General features: G+C 33.0%; 1 protein-coding gene across 3 annotated transcripts in view; it reads right to left on the bottom strand.

Moving 5' to 3' along the window:
• Positions 1–23589, bottom strand: part of LOC111624964 (arginine/serine-rich protein PNISR-like) — a 56205-nt gene extending 32616 nt beyond the window's left edge. For all 3 annotated transcript variants that reach the window (XM_023367960.1, XM_023367962.1, XM_023367961.1), the window contains exons 1-8: positions 23433–23589; positions 15162–15259; positions 14296–14538; positions 7813–7902; positions 6073–6278; positions 2122–2269; positions 345–550; positions 131–250 (exon numbers count right to left, since the gene is read on the bottom strand). In XM_023367960.1, the coding sequence (XP_023223728.1) occupies positions 131–250; positions 345–550; positions 2122–2269; positions 6073–6278; positions 7813–7902; positions 14296–14538; positions 15162–15234 (1086 nt within the window). In that variant the 5' untranslated portion in view covers positions 15235–15259; positions 23433–23589. The remainder of the gene's footprint in view (positions 1–130; positions 251–344; positions 551–2121; positions 2270–6072; positions 6279–7812; positions 7903–14295; positions 14539–15161; positions 15260–23432) is intronic.
• Between the last annotated feature and the right edge of the window lie 3048 nt (positions 23590–26637).

Here is a 26637-nt window from a genome sequence, read left to right as displayed (position 1 = left end):
GAGGGATTTGACTGTATATTAAACTTCATCCACTGTCATAAATGCACTTATTAATTCAGCAGAGTAACCACAGCACTAATTCATCCAAATAAAAACTTAAAGTTATAGAATTACTTATGTAAAATATTACCAGTTCTTGTTGTTTTTCTTCTTCTGTTTTATTTACAACTTCAGGTGAGGGAACAATTACTTGTGGAGAGGATTCTTTTTCTTCTTTTATACTTTCGGTTTCGTCTTCGCTTTCACTCTCCTACATTATAATTCAAAACAATCAAATAAAGCTTATGCTTTCTCATAACACTGAAACAAAATAATTTATCTCATAAAAAATAAAAAAAACATACAAATTTACTCTTAATGGGTGTTTCATCAACCGAAGATAGAGATTTGTCATCTCCACTAATTTTTTCTTGAGAAGAATCCACAGTTTTAAATCTTTCTATTTGTTCCTTATCTGCTTTTTCTTTTTCAAGTTTTCTTTGTCTTTCACGTTCCATTTTCTCTAATCCTTCTCTAATCCAAGCTGGCAATTGTTTTCTTTTCACAGCATCTGAATTTAAATACATACATATTTAATTGATGCATGTTAAAATATTAAACTTAGGGTACCAATGTTTAACAAAATTTTTTTATTATATCTTGTATAAACAACCAAGCTCAAACTTTAAAATAATCAAATCACTAAACACCAGATTGGCCAGTAAATAGTGATATGAAATATAACTAAACTATTGTTTCTATAAAGGACATTTAATTAAGAGGCTGTGTTTGCAGGATGTAGAAAAGTTAGGAAACAAACTGTAAAAAAAAAATACTGGCATTATTAAAATAAGGATGATTTCAATGGGAGAATAGAAACAAAACAGTCAAGAAGATATACATTAGACTTTACTATGGCATTACCTTTCTTTGTATTCTGCAGAAATAGTATTGTTTGTGCCATTGCATTCCCAAAAACAAGTGAAAATACTAATAATATGTTATATTAATAGTGCCAGAAAATTAAATCTTTAAGAAGAATCAATCATTATCAAGCAACGATAATTGAATATAAACACTGCCTAGGTTGTACAAGATGCTTATATCCAAAAGTCAGCTTTCAGATAAGATGAAAAGACTGTTTTAATTAATTAAAACCCCTTAAGCCCATAACCCGAGATATCTCAGGCAAGTTACATAGCATTGCAAAAAATGCGGGCTTTTGAGCCCCCCAAATTTTTTTTTAATTTTTGGAATGTTTTTTAGGTCCCCAAATTTTTTCAAAATTTTTGCCTGCGCGAAAAAATTTCACCGCAATTTAAAAAACCGTTAATGATGCGCTCTTCACGCTTTATTGCTTTTTAATTGTTTTTTACTGGGAGTTTGATATCAAATTTCATTCATTGTTCTAAAGTTGTAGTGCACCGATTTTCCTTCGGTAAAGTTATTTAAAGCTAGTTTCTGATGTCAAAAACAACCACCAATAGTTTTTAATTTTTTTGATTAATAGATTTTATCATATATAAGTTTAATTAAGCCAGGGGGTCAAAAATTGCAATAAAAATTTTAATTTTTTAAAAATATTAAAAAATATATGGCCAACTAGTAGTCACCCTACTATAAACCCATCGCATCCCGAGACTTCTACGAGAATGTCCCCGGGAAATCCGACTCCAGCTGTTGTCAAGGTCATCCAGCTGTGTAAACAATGACTCATCGGTGTTAAATTTCGCAGAAAGACAAGACAAAGGAAAATAAAATTTGAAGCTTTTTCTTCAAAATAAACGCATTTCTTTCGTTTTTTTTCAGTTTTAAGTATTTTTTACGTTTAATTAAATTAATGATTATAAAATATCAAAAATGTCAATGTCCTTAAGGGGTTAATCAGCAAAACTAACAATATGTTTTATGAATTTAGTTACATCTGTATTTCTCACATTTATATTTATAATTTTCAAACCACTACAAATATAAAATGTAATAAAATCTTAATTTATATTATTTAAATTATCATAATAAAATATTCATTTTTATTAAATTAAACACAAAATATGTATTTCAAATAATTTACTTTTAATATAATCATTAAAGCAACCATTAATAAATTGAAAATTTGTAAATTAAATTTTAAGAAATTCTCACCGAGCTGGGGTATTTCTTCCTCACTTCGAGGAGAGTGTTCTCCAGGAGGAGCGATCTTGTTTCTTTTCAAAAACGGAGCCGACACGATATTGGTGTTTGGTCCGACCTGAGGCCAATACTGTTCGTACTGATTATCATTTGTAAACATCTAAAAATTATAAAAATTCTTGAAATTTAACATTAATTCAGGAACAAAAAAGAAACTAAATTAATAATTCATTTTTACACAAAATTGATTTGTATGATAATCCAAATAATTTCTTATTTAACTCTGTTAGTTTAATCTCTCAACCGTTTTGGCCGAAACTGTCACATACTTCTGTAATATTTTGCTTTTATAATGCTTTTAGTGATAAAGAAAAGGGTTACTATCATCTTCAAGGATTAAACAATTTTGCATGTGTCCAGCTTCATCAAACTCCCCATCTTCTATGTCCTATGTAGCTTATCTATAGTTTTCTTTTATATTCTGTAATTTTATTATGTATTGCTTGCATATACAACTTACTTCTTATTTTATTTAGAGCAGTGCATTCTTTGCTAGATCTTTGAGTCTGTCTAAAAATTTGTTCCTATGCACAGCCATATGGTTGCACTAAAACAAATCTGGAAGCAACTTACATTTCCATCTAAAAGTAATTTGTGCTATTCTGTTATTACAAACATACACTCCAAAAAAGTCCAATAAGAAAACTGCATTGCAAGCATAACATAAACCTGAAGATTTTGTCAATTACACCAAATTTTATTATATCAAATGAGAAATCCCAATTTGAATTTATTTGAAAAATTATAAAATAATTTATTAATAAATGATCAAAAGTTTAAGAACTTTAAAGTGGATTTGTCTTCTGTAACTCTCTAAAACTGAGAAAGAATAAACACACACAATCAAACCAAAACCAGAAACTATGTAATTAATAAATAAAGAAATATTTACTAACAATTTCATCTATTTAAAATAGATATCATCAGATATGTAACACAGAACAAAACAGCTACATTAAAATTAATTAAATCAATTAAATGTGTTATATGAAGAATTTACAAGTTCAAATTAAAATCGTCAATGGAACAAAGTACACTTACAATTTAAAATTACATATGTTACTAAATGTTTTAAAATTACTGTATTTACTTGCTTATAAGACGATCTTGCATATTGGACGAGATGTGACTTTAAAGGTCAAAATAAAGAAAATTAGATTTATTAGTACAATTTAATTTTATTTTGTTTAATCACAAATAAAATGTCAAATGCACGTAAACGCACACATCGTCCCGCAAAAATTACTGGCATTTTAAACTTTAAGGAAAAACCTTGTAAAATCGACAACATAATTTGTTCACGTAAAGTTGGACAATCCGGAACAATTTTTGCCAATTCTTAACAGTCGAATCCAATCTCCATTGATTACACTTACGAGTTTCTCCGAATTCTGATTTCCGAATAATCATCTGTTTTCATGTAGGAATGGATTAAAACATATTGGGCTCCCAAGCAATTTTGGAATTTCAAATCCAAAATCAATTCAAAAGCTTTGCATTTCCTATTGCTATTCATCTTTACTCCTGATAATACACAAGAATCTTTCAAACAACCCAGATAAAATACTTTTGTTTTTTAAACACCAGAGGGTGAGCATCCAGTAGAAAACATGAACACACGGTTCAAAAAAACTATTGCAAAAACGCAAAGAATCCTTTGCTCGCGTGTATAAGACAACCTAAGTTTTTGAAGCAATGAAAAATGAATAAAAACCTCATCTTATATGTGAGTAAATGAGTTATATCCCAAACAAAATATATATAAATATTATTCAAAAATAGAGAATAATTTATAAAGTGTGTTTAAATAGTTTCCCATTAACATTACATATTTAGATTAAAATGAATCCTGTAATAACAAATTAATTTCTGAATAATTATATTTAATTAATAATTATATAATTATTAATTAAAAGTCAAGTAATTTGGCCTACAGGTAGGAAATAGACACCAGCTCTTGATAAATGTAATAATTATAATTAAACTAATATTTAATAATTAATTCAGATAATTCTGGAAGAAAAGAATCAGCCCAAAGAGAGACTTGAGCCCACAACTCCCACTTGCTGTGTACATGCATTGCTGGTTACAGTATCTGGACTGGACCTCCATCCAATGTTTGTTTCCAGAACTATTAATTTAGATATAAACCATACTGATTATACAAGAGTTGAGGGTTCGACTTCCACTTCAGACCAATTCTTTTCTTCTAGAACCTTCTAAATTGATTATTAAATTTATCACGCGATGGCATCTAACACCTATCTCTTGGCCAAATTACTTAACTTTTAATTAATAATTATATGCATTATTATAACCAGATGTAATCCAGCAATCGTCTGACAATAAACTAAAAATCAGGTTATTGAATGTTTATATTTGTATATTGTTTATATAGTTATTCTAATGTTTTGGATACCTATTTATTGAAGCTTATATGGAAACAAACATTGCTTTGTTGAAATAATTTTCCCAAAACATTAAAATGTCTTTAAAATCATTTTATTTTTTAGTATAGTATTTAAAATGTCCACTCAGACTTATTTTATTAACAGGACGTATTATATCGACGTCTTTGTTCAGCAAAAGTTAAGAAAGCCTATCAGAGAAAACAAACACAGTCTGTTTTCTCTGGTGAAAAATAGGCTGATATGTTTTCTGATAGGCTTTCTTAACTTTTGCTGAACAAAGACATCGATATAATACATCCTGTTAATAAGTCTGAGTAGACATTTTAAATACTATACTATAAGATAAGGACATAGAGGCATATGACTTAATACATTTTATTTTTTGTTGTGTTACAAAATGTTTACATAATTAAATGTGACAGGGTATCTTGTTTTTGTTGAAGTATTATGCTTATTCAAGAGATATGAAGTGCTACTAGATCTGTTCAACATCTACTTATTAATGGAATATATTATTATTCGTGTCATAAACATTTTCAAGCCAATATCTGTTTAAAGTAAGTTTAATGCATTTTACACTTAGTTTATGATGTTTTAGCTTAAATAGTAATTAATAGCATCTGACCCCAACATATCAACCAATAAATACTTGCAACTAACTTACAATTGCAAGTGTTTCTAAAACTTCATCCACAATCTATATAAATAAAAATGTAAATGTTCGTTTGTTCAAAACCTTAAATCTCTGAAAGTTCTTCACCGATTGTTTTGAAATTTTGACCCAACATTGCATTCGAATACATGAGTTTTTATATACCTACTATTATATAGATGTCAAATTCACCCCATGGGGGAGAGGGATATGATTAAGGCTTACCGTGAAGAACTCAGCTTCTATTATACTATTTTAGATGCAGTTTTTTGCGTTTTAATAGGGTAAGTCAAGAGAATGTATACTAAAAAGGTTTTTTTCAAAATTTCCCTCACGGGAGACGTGTTAATAATGGAAGTGTTAGGATAAAGTGATGTGCAAGATTTACAGGCGCAGATGCGGTTTTTTGCGGAAAATCGAACATATTTTTAGATCCATCTAAAAATTTTCTAATTAGTTGGAAACAGGGGGAACTAATTCTTGCATTCTGTGAGAATGGGTAAGATTGACTATAATGTAATAATCTTAATCTTCGCTATTGTTAAATTTTTTGCCCAAGCAATGCCAGGCTTATCTGCTAGTATAAAATATAATAATTTGTGTAATATACATATACATAAAAACTAACTATCCTCACCAGGAACAGTATTCTTATCTCTAAAACAAACTCAATAAAATTCTATTAAATAAAAATTCTGAATACCATACTTAATTTTGAGTACCAAATACCAGCTGCCCAAATTTCATTATATCTTGGTTATTCAAAATTAACTTTTTGAACATTTAATCAAATTAATTGTTTTAATCTAATAATAAATTACATAATATAAGTACACTTACTTGATTATAAGAATATTGATCAGACGTATGATTATAATCATAAGTTTGGGGAGGAATTGTTGGTGTAGAAGCCATGTGACCATATTCAAAAGTTTCCTTTCCAGGGGTAGAATTCTGAATTGTTCCAGGTGGTGGTACCCATCCTCCCATCCCCCAAGATCCTTCCCAATATCCCCCCATCATATCTCCTTGAACAAAATTTGGATCTAGGAAAAAATATTTTAATATCAAATGTAATTACAAAAGCAAAATTTTATTCAATCAATATTTAAACTACAGAGACAACATGAAAGTTTCTTACAGGCTGTTTAATATATAAACAAACAAACAGCCAGATTTCTTTATTGTGCAATTAAAGCGAAATGATCATTAAGTAAATTAAAGCAAAACAACTACTGAGATTAATTAAATTATCAATAAAGGTATCTGGCTATTTGTTTCTTAAATTTTTTAAACTTGAGCACTTTATACAATAAATACAACCAACCTGATGATTACTTCAAATATGAAACAATATTTGAAGTAATCATCAGGTTGGTTGTATTTATTGTATAAAGTGCTTAAGTTCAAAAAACAAAATAATAATAATGTTCAATTCTTAAACTTTTCTCTATTACTGAATCATTCCAACAATTTTATAATTTAAACTCATTTCTGCTTAAATGGAGTATTTTGACATGAAAGATCTCTTCATTTAGTACTTTCAAACTACTTGGTTCATCTTCAGAGCAATCATTTCTAACACCTTTTCTCACGTAAAAAAGATTCGTAATGCGATCCAAGTTTTAAAAATTTATTTTTAAAGGCTAGTTTGGGAGAAATAACATTTTCAAATAATAAAAACTGATATATTTCAGTAAGAGTTAATAAGATAAGTGTCAAAGTATTAACAGAAGTTACTTAAAAACTTCAATATCAAAAAATATGAACACAGAAAGCTCCAAAAAACTTTGGGTTCTGAGAAAATCTATTAAAAATTCTCTTAAACTCTAGAAGCAAACATGTTAGATACTTTACTGATTTTCTTACAAAAATTTATAATATAGGCTAGATTCCAGCAGACTTATAAATCCAATATTCATAACACTTGAAAGAAAGAAAACAAAAATAATAGCCAATGATTGCAATGATTATAGACAAGTTTGAAGAATTATATAAACACAGCACCTTTAAAAAGAACTAGAAACAAAATTGATATTGTAAACATTCAAATGGGATTTCAAAAAAATAAGAGAATTAAAGCAGACATCTTTGATGCAAACAGAATCATAAAGAAATTTAAAATTAAAAAGAAATTTATTTGTACTTCTTATAAACTGTTTTTGACGTCATAGGTCAACAAACACTTTTCGTTTATACTAGAAAGGAAAAGGACAATAGCAGCTCTAATGCCCTTAGATTAATTGAAAACTTATATAAAAACTAACAGTAAGTTTCATAAGAAACAAGAAATTAATCAACCTTTCCATATTGGAATGAGAGTTGGGCAAAATTGCCTTATATTACTCCTGTTATTCAATTTGTACAATGAAGATATATTTAAAAATCTGATAAATACAAAAAATATAATAAGAATCATCATCATCTGAATATCTGAAATTAGTTACATGTAAATTAAATTAATGAAATTAGTTACATGTAGTTACATGTTTTTCTCATAGGAAAAAACTAGAGAAAAAAATTACAAAAACTTTTAAATGAATATTAAAAGTCTAATCTCTCCAAATCTTTATAATCTACCTTTTTCTGCTTTCTTGGAGACCATCAGAGTATCTTCTCTAAACCCAAGTACTTTCAGGTCTCTCAGCCCATCATCAGGGGTAAAGATTGCTGTAAAAAGTTGTAATATTGAATTTATCAGCAACTGTTTTTAAAATTCATATTGCCTTTAAGCCAGCAGAACATTAAAATTAAAAATTAACAAATATTTGTAGTTGCAATTTATCAGCCATCCTCAGGTTCAAATACAGGAATAAAACAAACAGTTTTATTCTAAACATTCAACTTTCATAATTATATGCACTTTTTAAAATTTATGTCATTGTCTTGGAACAATATAAATTTTAAAAAAAGAGATAAAAGCATTCCAACATAATCTGAAATTAAATAATATAACCTTTGCTCATTGGCAAAAACCATGTATCTTTTGTATAAAGAATAAAGAATAATAATTATCATTGAACAGTCAATTTATTTACACATCTTTGTCAGCTTACAATGAATAATAGAAAAATTGCAAAGGTTAAGGAAAGTTTCCTGAAAAACAAAACTCTGTAGTTCTGGGGAAATTAAAATGCAAATCAGGTTAAGATTAATAAAATTCTTTAACATGATCAACAGCTCTGTATGACATGGAAACTTAAATCATTATCAAAAATATGGCAACCAAACTCAATTTGTGATAAGGCTAACTAGGAGGTTGCCAAAGATTTATTCTAATTCAAAATGATCTGCCATATTATTGAGCTGTAATAATGCTACTTTTAATAATTAGATGTAAAGTAATTTGATTAGAGGTAGATCTTATGACAATTTTAATAATTACAATAAATAATTTTTAATTATTAATTTAATCTAAAGTTTCTGGAAGAAAAGAACTGGCATAGAGCAAGACTCAAACCTGCAAACCCATTTATAGTGCAGAAGCATACACAGTGCCGAAATAAAAGCAATAGTGTACCAAGAACCAAGGAAGGCCACGGACACTAGTCATTCCAGTTGGCACCACGAATGACCGGTATGGTTATATTTAAATTAACAGTTCTGGTAGCAAATGCATCTGCACAGTATGCAGGATTACAGATTCAAGCCCCCCCTGAACAAACTCTTTTCTTCCATTAATTTTAAATTAAATAAATAATTAAAAATTAATTTATTATAATTATTAAAATTGTTATGAAATGGAAGCCTAACAGCCTACCTCAAATTACTTTATAACTAACTATTAAAAATAGAGTTTATGAATTTATTATTTATATACACCAAATGATTGCTGGATTACATTGGGCTATAATAATGCTTCTAATTATTAATTAAAAGTCAAGTAATTTGGCCTACAGGTAGGAAATAGACACCAGCTCTTGATAAATGTAATAATTATAATTAAACTAATATTTAATAATTAATTTAGATAATTCTGGAAGAAAAGAATCAGCCCAAAGAGAGACTTGAGCCCACAACTCCCACTTGCTGTGTACATGCATTGCTGGTTACAGTATCTGGACTGGACCTCCATCCAATGTTTGTTTCCAGAACTATTAATTTAGATATAAACCATACTGATTATACAAGAGTTGAGGGTTCGACTTCCACTTCAGACCAATTCTTTTCTTCTAGAACCTTCTAAATTGATTATTAAATTTATCACGCGATGGCATCTAACACCTATCTCTTGGCCAAATTACTTAACTTTTAATTAATAATTATATGCATTATTATAACCAGATGTAATCCAGCAATCGTCTGACAATAAACTAAAAATCAGGTTATTGAATGTTTATATTCGTATATTGTTTATATAGTTATTCTAACGTTTTGGATACCTATTTATTGAAGCTTATATGGAAACAAACATTGCTTTGTTGAAACAATGATTTTAATGTCTTTGTTGATATGTATACAGCTTAACAGTAATGTTAACTTAAAAGTGATAATATTGACACCAGAATTAATTGTATTATCTTGCAATATGATATCTGCCAACCTACTATCTTAAGTATCCCAGAAGACAGCACTAACTGTAGGAAATACTCTTCTCTAACTGCATGTACAAGTAAAGTAAGTGGAAACAATTTTGAGTGGAAAAAGGCTGGCCTTTTTCCACTCAAAATTGTTCCTGTGCAATTTGTTCTCAACAGTAACCTTGTGCTAATTCCAAAGGAAATACAAATAATCAAGAAAACAGCGATAACCAAATTCTAAATAAATAAACCTTAAAAATCTTTAAATGCAGTCTTTTTATTACAGCATCTAACATTTTCAGTCAGTTAATTCGCCTTCTTCAGGAAAGAATTGAAAAACTTCTGATTTTTTACAGAACAAAATTGATTATGGAACATTTTTAAGCTTTAAAACTTTCTTAACATCTAGTGTGCAAGTCTGTGAATAGATAATTAAAATACACGAACTGATAATGTATAAACATATGAATACACTAACCATAAAAACAAAATAAAATCAATTAAATAAACAATCAAGTGATAACATAATGGGCAACGATTGTGCGTATTTCTTTACTGTCCATGCCTTTTTTCTTGCTGATATATTCATATTGCACATGCTCTCCATACCACTGAGACATTATAGGATTCTCTAAAGTTTATAGCTTGTCCTGCTTGATTGCTTTTGTATATATGCCATGCTTCTACATATTTAAGGTGTCTCCTGACCTAAATCTTTTGTATTATTTCTGCTTTTTCCCATTCCAGAAACCTCTGTCAGGTTTGCTATAACATATGCCACTAGTGCAGTGACTGGCTGCTCATTCTTTACGTTCCTTTTATGCTCTTTTATTCTTTCTTTTAATGACCTCCTTGAAGCTCCAATGTAGTATAGCTCTTTTTGCTACCTCCTGTCTCATACGAGTATTCTATAAATTCCAGGAATAAGGCTCTTGTCTATAGCTTCCTTGTCCATACATAGCATCTGATATATTGTTGGATTCCTTTTAAAGTTTCTTTTTGTTAGTAGCTGTTCCTATTTCTTTGTAAATATTGCTTAAGGGTGTCATGTATTCCATCATCGTGTATTCTTCTATTCTTCCCCATTCATTACCTTCATATTCGTCTTTTCTTCTTTTATTAATTAAGGCCTTTACCGTATTCTGATTGACTCAGAATCACCATGCTAATCTTTGATATGATTTAATTCTTTACATCTGCCACTCCTCTATATTGCCACTCCTCTATGTTGAGTATATGTTATATCGTTAAAATTAAAGACAGGTGAATATGTAGCTAGATGTGCCAATTCCAGTATATGCTTTCTTAGCTTTTCTGCATTTCCAATCTTGTTCAATAAGAAGTCTTGCAGATGGCAAAAACATGGCTCTAGTTTGATTGAGGAGTATAAAGCCTTAAAGTATGATACTGTCATATAACCTCCTTATTTTAATTTCAAATTTTTCATTTTTTGGAGCAACTCTAGCAGCTGTTTTATGCTGTATTCATGTGGAGACATGTGTGCATTAATAAAACCTTTGAATAACCATTCTAGGATTATCATAGGTGAGCAGCATTTATTAACTACCGGCCTTATGCTTCTTTTTGGTTTATGTGTATCGGCAAACCCGAACAGTCTTGAAGCTGATAGGGAGGGGACTACTATCTTCTTCGTTCAGAGCTCTTTTGCAAGGGTCGTGTTAGAAAAACACTTGACTCTTGCTTGCAACTGCTCTAGACCCTTGGGTGTGCAGTCTTGCATTGTGTTTCTTTTATGTATCTTATAAAAGCTCATTATATGTAGATCTTTTCATTAGCACCATGTCCTTCAACTTGTCGATTCTTGTAAGCAATATATTATTTTCATTCGTCCACTTTTGGCTTTCTCTTATAGTTTTTCCATATTGGGCTATTTTTCCATATTGGGTTGGATCTCAACACTACATTTTTGATTGTGTGATGACAAAAATAGAAAGAACTGAACTGCGACTACTCTTGCAGGAATCGAACATAGCTTGGCCGTGCCACCTCTCAAACATCTGGACCAACAAAGAGATATTCTCTGCCTTTAAAAGACTTGCAAAAAAGATCAATCAGATCACAAGCCAACTAATCTACTGCTGACACTGACTTTGACTTAAAGACTGTCTACTTATAGTGTTAGCTTTGTAATTACTATTTCACACGCGAATACGTTGTTACACGCAAATTTTATTTAATTATAAGTTTTGTGCATTTTATCCATAATTACGAGGTTCTGTATGGAATCTATCAATACATTGTATCTACTGCCGTTTGCTAACATTATTCTGTATTAATTTTTCTGTACGTAGTCCTGTGGAACTGATGTCATGTGAGTACTTAGTCTTATTTAGATGTAATATTACTTAATTTTATCTCATTGATTTTGTGGATTTTATCAATTATCTTGCAGTTCTGCATGGTATCTACAATGTACTCTTGCTGCTTACATATATCAACATGTATTATCTTATCCTGTATGTAATTTATGGACTTTGTCTTCTATATGCAGTTCTGCATGGAATCTACAATGTACTCACTGCTGTTCGCTTATGTTTTTTCTGTATTCATTTTCTTCTATTCGTAATTTTGTGGATTTGATGTCGCGCGAATACTTTGTTTTACTAAAGTATAGTATAATTTAATTTTATTTAATTATAATTTTATGGATTTTATCCATTAACTTAAATGGAACCTACAATGTGCATACTGTTGTTTGTTTACATTTCCTCTATTTTATTTCCTTGGTAGTGCTCATAGCGGAGCCAAGGTATGCATTTATGCCTCCGTAAATAAATTGAATTGAACTGAAATTGAATTGGCCTGCGGCTTGTTCTTGTATATTTGTCCTTTATTTTGTTACAGTATACAATTGAGGAGGTAGCCTGTGGTTTTATGCTACTCTGTTGCTGGTTTCTTATCCATTTCATTTTCTTCTTATAATTCTTACACATTGTTTCTGTCACTTGATTTGATAAGTTTACCACCCTGTTATTAACATCTAGTAAATTTGGATCTATTTCATACAGCTTGTTTTCTAATTCAACCAGTTTTTTCAGAAAATAATATTTTCTGTGGCATAATATATAAGCTAAGTATAAAATATTAAATTAATTAAAATATTTCATACTTTGCTCATATTCTTATTTAAAATAAAATAGGGCAATTAAATTACTAGTATATAAAACTACTGCAACTACTTGGCTTCAAAATGATTTTCCTAGTCTATACTAATATTATAAAGAGGTAACATTTGTCAGTTCGGATGTAGGGGTAATCTCCGAAACTACTCGTCCGATTTCAAAAATTCTTTCACCAATATTTAGAATGGACCTTCGGGGTGGACATAGGCTGTATATTATTCCGTTAAACATTCATATAGATTAAAAGATATTATCTAGGGTTAAGGCTTTTATGTCCAACAGATGGCGCTACGAGTATGACAAGCTAAGTTTACTTTCTGTGAGGATGAACTAAAGCGGATCATCTTCTATCTATCTATATAAATAAAAATGTAATGTTTGTTTGTTCCTACCGATTCCTTTGAAATTTTGACACAATGCTCCATTTGAATACGCACGTGTTTTTATATAATATACATGTCGAAATTCCACCACTGGGGGGAGATGGACAGGATTAAGGCTTACTGTAAAGAACTCTGCTTCTATTTATACTATTTTAGATGTGGGTTTTTTGCATTTTTGATTGCGTTTTAATAGGGTACATCAAGAGAACGTACACTAAGAAAGGATTTTTCGAAAAATTCCTCCCCACGGGGGAAGTGTTATACATTTATAATAGATACATTTTGAGCCACAACAACACGTAGCGGGGTCTGTTAGTTTCTTATAAAGAACTCAAGAGTAAGTGTAGATACATTCTCAAGCTAAAGGAAAGGAACATTTAAGAATTTTACATAGAAAGCCAGTTAATCTTTAGGTATAATACTCAATGATCATCAATACAACATTTATAAAAACAAAAATATAAATGTGCTTAAACAGTCTTTCTCACTGAAACAAAAATTAATTTAAATGCAAACAAATAATTGAAAAATTGAACTAACTAAGAATGTAATATTATAAGATAAAAGACAAACATGTATATGTAAAAAGTATGTAAATAGATATTCAATTTTAAATATCACAAAAACAATAAATGTAAAGTAAGTTGCTATTTTAAATTTCTTCAGAGTAATTAGGGAAAAAAAAACAAACTGAAAAAAGTCCTATAGTGAGTAATTTCTAAAAAAAGTTAAGAAGCATCATGCTGGAATAAGAAATATTTCAATTTAAAAAATTTTAAAATACAGGCAGTTCCTGAAGTCAATTAACTGAGATAAAATATTTCAAGATTATTTAAGAATATATAAAATTAACTTGAAAGAGCTACAAACTATTATTCATAATTCAGTTGCTTCTAATGAAACAACTGAATTACAAATAACAACATGCAATTATCTTATCTGCTTTTAAAGTAATTTTAAAATGTATCTTGGTTAACTGACTTTTTGGCCACCTTATATACTTTTAAATAGACTTACTCGCTCCCGGAGGAGCAACTGGACCCGAATCTTCGTTTCCTTCGACGGCCGGTATCGGTGCGTGACCGGGTGGCGGCAAGTGAACCAGAGGTAGTTCACAACTTTGAGATTCAGGATTACCATTTTGAGGATTTTCTAATAATGGCGGAGGAGGCGGCGGTGGAGGAGGAGGAGCCACAGGTGGTTCATTTTGATTTCTCTGCTGCATTTGAATCCATTGCTTTGCTAGAGCTGCCCAATCAACTATAATAATAAAAATAAACATTAAATATTTTTAAATTATTTATTTGCATTAACCTGTCCCATGTTGTTCCCGAGTATTTTCGTGTCGAACTCATTTGACTTAACCCGTTGACCCCGAATATACTCGTTTCTGCATCGGAAAATTTTTGATATTAGATGTTGCTACGCATCATAATTTTTATATTAAAACAAACTTTTGAAATCAAATTTTTTGTTTTTATATTTTTCAATATATTTATTTTGTTTGTGCAAAATAAAAAAATAATTTGTAACGATACAGTGGCCACAATTATTATTTAAAAAAAAATTTTTCGTTGGGCTTAACATCGACAANAACATTTTTGATACTAGATGTTGCTATGCGTCATAATTTTTATATTAAAACAAACTTTTGAAATATAATTTTTTGTTTTTATATTTTTCAATATATTTATTTGTTTGTGCAAAATAAAAAAATAACTTGTAACGATACATTGGCCACGATTATTATTTAAAAAAAAAAATTTTGTTAGGCTTAACATCGACAAAAATTCAATACGGCAGCCATACGCAATGGAGAAAAATTTCAACACGGGATAGGTTAATACAGTAGCATGTATATACAGTATTAAACAAACACTTACTTTGTTCATGTGGAACATTTTGGTAAGTAGCTGGTTGTAATGCCCACTGATTCCAAGCTGCTCCTGCCCACATAATTTTCCAAAATTCTTAATACTATCTAAAAAATAAATTATACAAAAATAAAATTAATTGTACTATACTTAAATCTTTTTTTATTATTAAAATTACATAATCAGGTAAATTATAATAATAAACACTTTGCTAAATCAATCTGGAACAGTTTTTAATTGTTTCAAATCCAGAAACTATTACAAGAAATCAAAATATTTCAAACAAAACAGGAATATATCACAGACAATCAGCTACAGAGTATCAATTCTGAATACACGATAAATAAGCTACAAAAAGATATTTGTCAAAAGTTTAGCTAGATCTAAAAGATTATTAGTAGAATAACTGGAGAGAATACAAAACATTTAAAAGTAACTGAATATTTATAGTTAGAAGTTGACTTTTTAATTTTACAAATGAAAGTTAAAAAAACAGCTTACTTAAATCATAGCAAATCAAATTTATTTTAGTAAAAATATTTCTAAGATTCTACAAGTCTTGATCAGAAAATATTGATGTAAGGACGCTATTCATAAAAAAAAAAATTCCAAAACTGCTTCTTTTGACCTTAAAAAGCTGCCATTTATGCCAACTGTAGAACAAGTTTATGCTTGTTCTGTAATTTTGTTACTACTTCCTTGAATCTCAAAAAATTTTCCTTTTAATGCTTGCTTCATTATTACTGATAAATCTGCAATCTACTTTAAGTTGTTTGGCCCTTATATAACTTTGCCTTATTTTTGGTTAACAAATAGATGACTGTGTATAAAGCAACAATTAAACATATTCACAATCTTTTAACATACCACAATTGAAAGGCATAAAATATCATACTGGACTGCACTCTTTTTTTATGGACAAAATAGAATAATTATGGCTATTTAATATAATTTTATCTTCATTGCTTAAAAACAATTTTTTCTTGATTTTTAGGCATGTTGCAATTCTGCAACACGTGGCCTGAATGGTTTTCTTCTAATCATGTTATGCCATCTTGTATTCTCACCAGTTTTAAATTCAACAGAACATCTACCACATAAATGCAGAACTTCTAGATTGCATAAATGAACAGATACAAATCGAAAATAAAATAGAATAATCACTAAAATTATATACCTACTATTTTTGTGTTTTTTTACTGTTTTTATTCCCTAAAAGAAAATAATGATTCTTTCTCAAATATTTGTTTTTGTGCTTTATATTTTTATAATATTGTACTTAATCATGTTCATTGTGCAAAAAGAACATTGGAAAAGGCAAATTTTGTGTATTTTTCAGATTTCATAGGGAAAATGTTAAATTTCTACTGGCATTCTATCATGAAAAAATTTACTGGGCCAAGTGCAATTTCCATTTCCACAGGCCATGCTCTAATTGTTTCCATTATGTTTTTATGGCTGGAGTGTTGTTCCGAATAACACAGTACAGAATTACTACTTACATAGTTTTCTCCACAAATTTCGCAGAGTGGTCTCCTTTACACCATTCTACACCAAAGCGGCAGTGTAAATAGCGTCCTTTATGTTGAATTGTTCCCGAAATTCAACAACTCCGCAATCATTGTTTACCAACTTCCAAAGAAAATACCCCTGTATGTCACTTTAAAATTCTGTATGATGCCCTGATCTATAAATTGTATCAAAGACGTCATATTTGCCGGAAAGTACATTGCAGAAATGTTTCTGCAAATAAGCTTGGAAGCTGGAGGATGAGCATGATAGTTATCAAGCAGGAGAATAACTTTGCTGTCTTCTGATAGCCCTCCTTATTAAAATTTTTTTCTAACAGCAGGAACAAAGTGATGGAAGAACCAATTCTTTAAGATAGCTGCTGACATCCAACTGTTAGTTTGTGCATCATATGTAACTGGTAGATTTGTCGTTTTTAAAAGCCCTTGGTTTCTTTGATTTTCTGATCATAAGCATCGGCATCTTATGTGTTCCAGAAGCAGTTGCACACACAAGCACAGTGATAGAATCTTTGTTCATTTTGAACCCACAAGCAACCTTTTCATTGCCACCAACCAGCATAGAATTTGGCAAACACTGTCACAATGTAAGGAACGTCCAAACGTTATTTTTATTTACTTTTATTTTGCTTATTATTTTATTTTTGTTTGGGGCTTATGTTTTGTTAGGACGAAGTTTCCTCACCATTCACCTTAATAACTTAAAAATAGAAGAAAAACCAACTCACCAACGAAAGAAAAGCGCCATAGAAAAACTCGCGCACACTTGCGCTTCCCAAGCGGAAAAAAGTAAGTCCGCACCGAGAAAAAGGGGGGGAAGACCCCACAACCCAGTTAGGAATCGCTAAACCTTAAAAGAATAAAGCATCCCGATAATTGTTAAAAAGAATAATGTAAAAGGTTAGCGAAGTATTGTCGGAAAATAATCTGCCAGATAAACAAGAAAAATTTAATGTTACAGATAAGTATGTAAATGAGGAGAGTGAGCTCATTCAGAATTGTGACGTCACCTCACACTATAAAGCCTCTAACTCAAGTGAAAACGAACGAGGTGAATTCCTGATAGCAACGAGCTTTGGTGAGCTTCGTAGCAGTGAACGAGAGAGGTGTCCGATAGGATTTTGAAGTTATTCGATTTGTGGATCGACGATTATAGAAAGTCTTGAGAGTTTGAGGAAATAGGTTCCTAGTATATTGAGGTGACGATTAGGATCTTTAATTTATAAGAATTATTGTTTATAAGTTAATTCTTTGATTTTGTCGAATTCCAAAGGGGAATAGAATTAAGTTAGAAATAGATTGATTTGAGTTTGTCGGATTGATTCTTGTTGAATTTCATTGAATAAATTATTGTTTGATTTTTACTAAATACTGTATAGAGTTTATTAATAGAAGTTTAATTAAATATTTGATTTTGTTATTGACAAACTTTGTCATTATTTAATTCGGTGCACGCTTAAAGTCCAGGCCTGGCACACTAACGCGAATCCGCGTAAAGTACCCGTTAGGGAACGGCTATTTCCGGCACACAGTAGTGTCGATAATCGTTGGAAAGTCGGAAAAATAATATAGTACTTTACAACAAAAGTCTAGTTTCATCTGCATTGTAAAGTTGAGATGGTGACAAGCCATTTTCTTCCACTAAAGTCAAACATCTTGCTGTATTTAATATTTATCTTGTTTACTAGTTCCTTATCCATTAACAGGACTTATTATACTGGATTTATGGATGCAGAAATTTAGTCTTACAGATCAGAAATAATATATTTTATTTAGTTCACCTGTACACATACACTTTAAACTTGTATTTCGGACTTGTTTGTCCTTCATCAGCAGGCATTCAAAATACACTTTCTACAATTAACAAATTAAATTAAACATAAAAATTTTTCCCGACAATAAAAAAATAAAATTCTTACAAATTCAGTATTTTCAAACTCTTTCATAATTCCAAATATATTTGTAATCTACTACTAGTATACAAGATAAATATTAAATTAAGATATAGGACACAAAGATATAATAATTAATCTTGCTGTATTCTTCTGCAGCAGCACAATCTGCAGAAAGCTGTTTGCCACATACATCCAATTTTCAAATTCCGTGACTCTGTTTGAAATTGCATATCCATCCATCAAAAAACATACATGGTTCTGTGATGTTCAATTTTTTATGAAGTTTCTTGGCTTTTTTCAACAAGCATGAGTGTTCACTGGTTCTCCCAGTACAGGAGTATGGAAAAATACACAAACCTTCTCTGGAAACTTGTGGATAATGTCTGTTTGAATGTTTATCAAATAATTTATATAGTAAATTTTTATGTTTTAGTGTCTTGTAAATATAGGTCCAGTATGAAAAATTCTTTTAAATTGCCAAATCTGATATAATTAATATACACTTTTACCATCAAAGAGACCTAATTGCAAATGGTGGCATAATTTGAAACTATGATATTTTGTGTTAATAACATCCAAATTTAAGTATCTTCCATCATATATAGCAAGTGATGGAGGAATGAGTGAAGAAATCCAGCACAGAGTTCAGAGTGAATGGCTGAACTAGAGAAAGATGAGTGGGGTGCTGTGTAATAAGAAAATAAATGAAAGGAAAATTATACAAAACTATAGTAAGACCTGTAAAAATGTATAGTGCTGAGATGTGGGCAATTACAAGAGTGCAGGAAAAGATGGGAGACAGTAAAGTTGAGAATGCTAAGATGAATGTGTGTGGTGTGACAAAGGACAGAATTAGGAGTGATTACCTAAGAGAAACAGTCAAGGTGAGTTTCATAAGAAGGTACAGGAAAGTAGATTAAGATGGTTTGGACATGTGGAAAGAGGACTGGGAAGTTGGAAATGATGGGGTCCTGCGGGGAAGACCAAGGCTGAGATGGCGAGACAAGGTGGCAAAGGATTTGGAAGAGGGAATGCCCTGGATAGAGAGAAGTTTAGACAATTTAGAAAAATAAACAAAATGATTTTCGTATCAAACACCTTTTTAAATGTTTAAAAGATTGGAACAGTAATGTTCAAAAGATAGAACTGTTTTTTTATGTATTCAATCCTGATGAAGGCCTCTAAATGACGGCCGAAAACATTTGAGCAGCAAATTTGTGTTTATTATGTGCTGAAAATCGCATTTAGGTGTTGATTATTTAGTTATACAGTTCCAGTTTATAAGTGTGCTGTTTTTTGATCAAAAAATAAAAACAAATTAATGAATATTACTTGTGCATTCTTTATATTTGTATTATACACACACCACATATTACATCAGCATTTCACTGTAATAGTTGTCATATTCTTATTATCAGCAGCGCATCTTTATTTAAATTGTAAAAGAAATACTTAATACAATTTTTGAAAAATTGGAAGAACTACATGTCAAAGTTCAAAATACCCCAAAGACATTTACAGTACCTAGTGTTTCTCAAACTTCACCTTCCTGTAGACTTGTTTAATAAATTTTAATGTGACATTTACCTAATTTGCATTGTTTGCTGTAACTATATTTGCCTAGACCCACAGGGATCTGTGGATCACACACTGTTTAGAAATCTGCTAAAATTATCTCAACCACTTGGATATGAAAATTTCTATTCAGCACTACACAGTGCAAAAATTTTCAATGTTTTCCAATAATGTCAAATAAAGAAAGCAGTTAAGGCCCTGTACACACTAGGCGTTTTTCAACGCGCGTTAGCTCGGCGTTTGACGAGCGTTTAGCGGAGCGTGCGCACTGGCTCGGTTTGGAAATGGATGTGGAAGTGATTGCTTGTGCGTGGCTCCTCTATCGTCGCTATAAAAGACGACGGCAGAGGCAAAGAAAATTTTGGGTGCACCCAATATTACGAGATAGACTGACGCATGAAATGTTTGCGACGTTGTATCCAAAACTAAGACAAAATAAATTCAAGTTTTTTAATTCTTTTAAAATATCTATAAAATCCTTTGACGATGGTTGGTGTCTTTTAGATATCATCAATAAATAGATCAGTATCGAAATGATCGTTTTCCATTTCAGCACATATATCTCAAAGCGCTCGGCTAACGCCCGCAAAACACGCGATCGCATGTACGGTAACATGGCAGCACATATATCTCAAAGCACACGTAAAGCGCTCGCAAAATGCACGTTTTAACAAAAATCTATAAACGCACGCTTGGCGTTTGAGTGTGTACGGCTACATAGAACTCTTGGTTCTTTAAAACGTGCGTTAAACGCGCATTGAAAAATGCCTAGTGTGTACAGGGCCTAAGTATCTCAGAATGGATAGATTTATTGAAGAAGACAATGCAACACCTGAAAATCTTGCAAGAAGCAATACTTCTCAGGAAGACTTTCTACAGCAAACTAACTACTTGGGTGTTAGATTTGTGAAGAAAAACTTCATGTGGCTAGCCCATTAGTGAGATGCAAGCCTGCAATCAACCACCAGAGTTTATCCACTAAGACATTGATAGGGCTAAGCCAGTATTGATTACCATGGCCCAGACCAAATTTGTGTTATTTTACAATTTCAAGTAATTTGAAAAAATTATGATGTTTTGAAAATGTAATGTTAAAATGTAATTTTTCCTATTAACTTTAGTTAAAGTACAGTAATTTAATTTAAATAACGTAAAAGAGTGTTTTACAAGACAAAACGCCCACAGTGGGAAAATAATTTCAACATGAAAATCTTCCTTTTTACAATATTTTTTGGTATTTGTTACTCAAAGTTCATCCTTAAACGAAATTTTTGAGCCTTACAATTCGTTCCAAGGTCGCAGTCATAAATAAATTTTGTATTTTCAAACATCAAAAAGTCGATTAATTACCGTCCGTGCTAAAACCAAAAATAATCATTTATGGCACCGAATTCAATTTTATTTCTATTAATCAACATATGGCATCAAGTTTATAAAAGTATACACTATCCTATGACGACGAGAACGTGTGCTCAAATAAAGCATTCTTTTAATCTAAAATATTTACATTAACTTATAGGTTTAGCACAGCATGGCAAATCGTACGGTAGGCCCACTTAAAGGCACGATTTAATTTGAATTTCTAAAGTACATAAGAATAATTATTAATCGGTTCATAAATTACGGTTTTATTTTGCATCCAATAATTTTTGGAGAAATTTCAGGTCCAGAAATATTCCACATGCCTTTTTGTAAGTTGCATCGTACCACATTACTTCCGCCCGCCCGCCCACAGTAAGACGCATCTGGTCTACCTCGTCACGAGCAAACAAAAATCAACAACGTGGCCTAGGATGCAAATTCCCGGATTTTCCACGACTTTTTCCGAACGCTAACGAAAATCTCCAAGTTTCCGGGCGGGTGGGAACCACGTATATTAAGCGACAAAAAAAGTTAAATTCGAAGTCCCGAACGGAGGGCGGCATCGTCGGCACATTTTAAGACGGAAAGAAGAGACGCATTCAAAACGTCGACAAGGTGGTACTTCCGTAACAGTATGGGCACGGTTCCGCCGAAACAAAAAGTCTAAGGCGACATTCACAGGAGGCAGAACGAAGGCGAACGGCCACAGAGAAACGCCGGAGACGCATCTCTCGCCATTTTCGGAAAAGGGGGAGGCCCGAGACGAATCCACCGACGGCAGGACACCCAAAGACGCCACCCCGAGTCCGCCCGCCGACGGTTTTTGGTAACAAAGTACAGATTCGGAACGGCCGTCCGGTAACACCGATCTAAACTCTTCCCAAGAACCCGCAGGAAACGCCGGCCAGAGCAAGGGAGACGAGCAATATCTTGCATGGCGGCAACCGAAAGATGCCACGGTAGCCAAACGGGAACAAACGGACGAAAAACACCCATAAAATTTAATCAAATCGACGCCCAATTGCTTACATAATTAGATTTCTACCAGATTTTGGCTCAAAGGGGTGGGGCATCAAAAAAATTTTTTATCTCATTCCGTTAATATTTTTTCATATCGGGTGACCCATTAAGGAATGTGAATTTTGTACCGTTATTCTCGACTGCCAGGGGGCTTGTGTACCGTTTTTCGCCAGGTTACAAACTAGCACAGAAGGCTCGTGCCGGTTGACCGTTCTTCGTATTTGTTCCAATACACTGTTTCGACCGTAAACATAGTTTACGGTCAAACGGCGTATCATTATACACAATCTCTTCACTTTTAACGGGACCTACATTTACGGGCCACTAAAAAATTGAAAAACGTACCGTATAAATTGTTTATTAAATTTTACATAATAAATATTTTTTGAAATATAAGTGTTATATAATGAATATGTTAACAATTAATTAATTCTTGATTAATTTGAAGAGTTTTTTAGAAACTTTATTTTACTAAGTGGACCTATACGTAATCTTAGTAAAGGTTAACGTACAGTCCCGTCCGAAAATGTTATTTACGGTTTCGGCGGTAGTAATATTTGAACGAATTGCGAGTGTCTCGACTCGACGTATCTCCCATATATTAACGTCAACGTATTTCAACAATTCCCATTCTCAACCGAATTTCTATAAATATTTGGATCGATGAAAGTTCTTGCTTCTTGGCCCGCATTCATCGATCGCGCCGTCTTCCTCCACTATTTTAACCGAATTAATTTCTATCGAAATCGCCGCTCGTTCTTCCTTCGCCTTCGCTCCACGCTCCGAACTAAGAATAGACCGAGTTGGCTTTTCATCACGGGAAACTTCCCGACGTCGCCCGCAATTACGTGCACCGATCCGTTATTAACGTATTAAATAACAAGGCGGAGAATACGCACCTAACGAAAGTAGAAGACGACAGAAATCTCTTCGGTCTTTCCTTTTCTCCAACGTTAGTCCACGCCAAGATGGCGGACGTCCCACAATGCCTCGGTACTCGGACTTCCTCAGTCGTATCTGCTTTCTACGGATTCCGACCTGAGTCAACGCCACCTAGGAATATTCCTAGGTAGCGTTGCCTGAGTCCGTACGAAAACGACCGCGCGCCGCCAAACATTTGGAATTCTTTCGGCGAAAAAATAAAAATATCGTATTGGGCCCGACACTTCCTATAAAAATATAATTTTGCCATAAATTCATTAACAGAAGATTCCCCGAGTCTTCGTTCCCCTTCCACCCGTCGACGACGATAGACGGCCGGATGGCCTAGCGGTCGGGTAGTAGCCTACCGCTCTGGGGGAATAATCCCCGGGAATTTTTCGGGGGTGATCCGTCCGGATACGTCGGGCCTCGTCCCTCACCACCCGGCCGCCCCATTTCGGGCCTTGCCCAACCCATAATAAGCTGGCTAAAAGAGGCCCTCGTAGTGTACACAGGGCAGAGTTGAAAAAAAAACACCGTCGACGACGTCGTCGTCCGAGTGGAAGATGGCTAAGTCTTTTCCGTACCGTTAATTATTTCTGAATTTTTCGTTCGCCTTTGCGAAAAATGACGATTTATCCGCAGAGTCAGTTTTGCGTCCGGGCCCACTTTCCGTCGCGTAGTCTACGTACGACCTCGGGACCCGGTGTTTAATTAAACTTTACTACGCGCACCGTCACGGCCGCGCTTCCCGGAATCTCGACGGCAAGCATCTTTTGAATTTCGATGTAGCCAAAAAGGATTTATTTAATTTTAAATTATAAATGTACATTTTAAAAATCGACTAATCGACGGTTCTAACGGAATCTCTCGGGTTGGTAAGTGGACTGTCCAGGCCTTCGGCCTCCGTTTTTTCCTTAGTCGTGGGTACAGTGCTGCGACAAACTCCTAACCTAAACCTATCCTTCCCTAATGATCAATTTATTAAATAAAGTAATAATATGATTTTTAAAATGTAGATTTATAATTTACAATTAAATAAACCTTATTTACAAGATTTTTGGCTAACAGCGCCTCCTACATAGAAACTCAAAAGAAGCCGTAGGTAAAGTGTAGCCCAGTTTGTATATACAGTATTTTTTCGTTTTAATAACGAGCGGATATCGGATCTAATGTAAACAGCTACGCTAACTATCGATTTTTTTTCATTTGTTGCCTTATATTAAAGCTTAAATATGAATGTAAACATAAAAATATAGCAAATTCGCGCTAGATGTGTTCGAAAACTTCCAGATTTCTTTATAAACGACTTTAAAGAACACTTATCATTCGAAATATACAGAGCCACGCGCACCTTTTGTCGGAACACGGAGGATTTTAACCACGCGATACAACTAATCGATAGAAAATTTGACAGGCCATTGTGGCTACTCCCATAATCTAGGTACTCTATCCCGGAATTTTTCCTACTGCCATCTAGCGACGAGTGGGTTGTTCCAAAAACTGTTCCCGCAATGAAGTATATTTCTCCTTTCGTACATTTTTAGTGTATTTCTGTCACCGGCAGAGTTAAAATTCGCATCCGTTGCGAGTTCTGGAATTAGGCCCTGTACACACTAGGCGTTTTTCAACGCGCGCTTTTAAACGCACGTTTTAAAGAACCAAGAGTTCTATGTAGCCGTACACACTCAAACGCCAAGCGCGCGTTTATAGATTTTTGTTAAAACGCGCGTTTTGCGGGCACTTTACGGGCGCTTTGAGATATATGTGCTGCCTTATAGCGACGATGGAGGAGCACACATAATCAATTACTTTCTCGTCCATTTCCAAACTGAGCCAGTGCTAAACGCCGAACTAACGCTCGTCGAACGCCGAGCTAACGCGCGTTAGCTCGGCGTTAAACGCGCGTTGAAAAACGCCTAGTGTGTACAGGGCCTTAAACTTCCACTTAACGATAATTAAAATGCTTCAATGTCCTTAATTCAACTAGTTATTCTTTCAATCACCATAACAGTGTATTTCTATTAATAGGACTTATTATACTGGTGTATAAGATTACAGCAACTCAGTCACACAGATTAAAATTGTTTTATTTACAATTACCTGTCCTGCCTATAAAACATAAAAATAGTAATGCATATGCACGGATTCGGCCCAGTTCGATCGAGCTACTACCAATGTTTCGGATGCCACAATATGGCGCGAGTAGTTCATTCTGTGTCCGCTAGGGCGGTAGGGCGCCTCCGTTCCTTCCTGACCGAGAAAACTCAATTTTAGATCTAAGCCTTTCCGGTTATCGTCGAGGTGCCGGCGAAACTTCCGGGTCGATAGGTCAAAGTTCGCGGGGTTTCCCATACAGCTAATTCAGTTTTACGGCTTAATTTTATGCTGGTAATGATAAAATTTCATGGAAAGGAATAATTTTTATTCAAAATGTTCCCTCGAGGAAATGCGAACGACGGCGGACGACTCGTCATTCCTTATCGACATCGACCGGTATTATTTAAAAGCATTGGGCAAGCGATTTCAAATAGTTTTAATAAGATAGCGACCTTTCTGGATTATCTATTTGTTTGTTAGTTATGGCAACGCAACGCTCGGGCGATCTGCCTAGGGGATGCCTTTCGGGAGGTCTTTTTTAGAAAAAACTGGACCCTATTTAGGCGTTACGGACGTGGAGAAAACCCGGAAAACTCTACGTGGCCGGCCCGTCCGAACCAGGCGCGAACCGCGACCGAACTGCCGGTGTTCGGGGACCGCTCGGCCACTGTTGGGCCTCGGAGTGTCTACGAGTCCAACGATATTAGCGCAGAGAGAAAAATAGTATTAGCTTAATCGAAAGAACCGACGGGAAAGAGGCGAATTCTCGATATTGTTATTAGACTTTCAACCGGATGCGCGTTAAAGTTCATTGTCGAGCTATCGCAAAATTTTAGCACTAGGTATACGGTCGACGATTTTCCTATCGAGAACCCGATAACCGCCAACCCTATCCCCGGTTACTCTATATTTTTACCGTCTCGCGAATTTATGGCTTTCTAATAAAACTCGCTGCGTACAGATTTCGTATTCTATCAGTTCGGTAATGTTCTGTCACCAGCTGCGTATCTCATAATTTACGAACGGTCCGGACGGAAAGGATTCCGAAGTATTCGGAGTTTACAGAATGCGGTTTCCCAGACC

The sequence above is a fragment of the Centruroides sculpturatus genome, unplaced genomic scaffold (genome assembly GCF_000671375.1).
Source record: "Centruroides sculpturatus isolate CEXI.00-Female unplaced genomic scaffold, Cexi_2.0 scaffold371, whole genome shotgun sequence".
Taxonomy (NCBI): domain Eukaryota; kingdom Metazoa; phylum Arthropoda; class Arachnida; order Scorpiones; family Buthidae; genus Centruroides; species Centruroides sculpturatus.
This window is presented reverse-complemented; position numbering and strand designations above follow the sequence as displayed.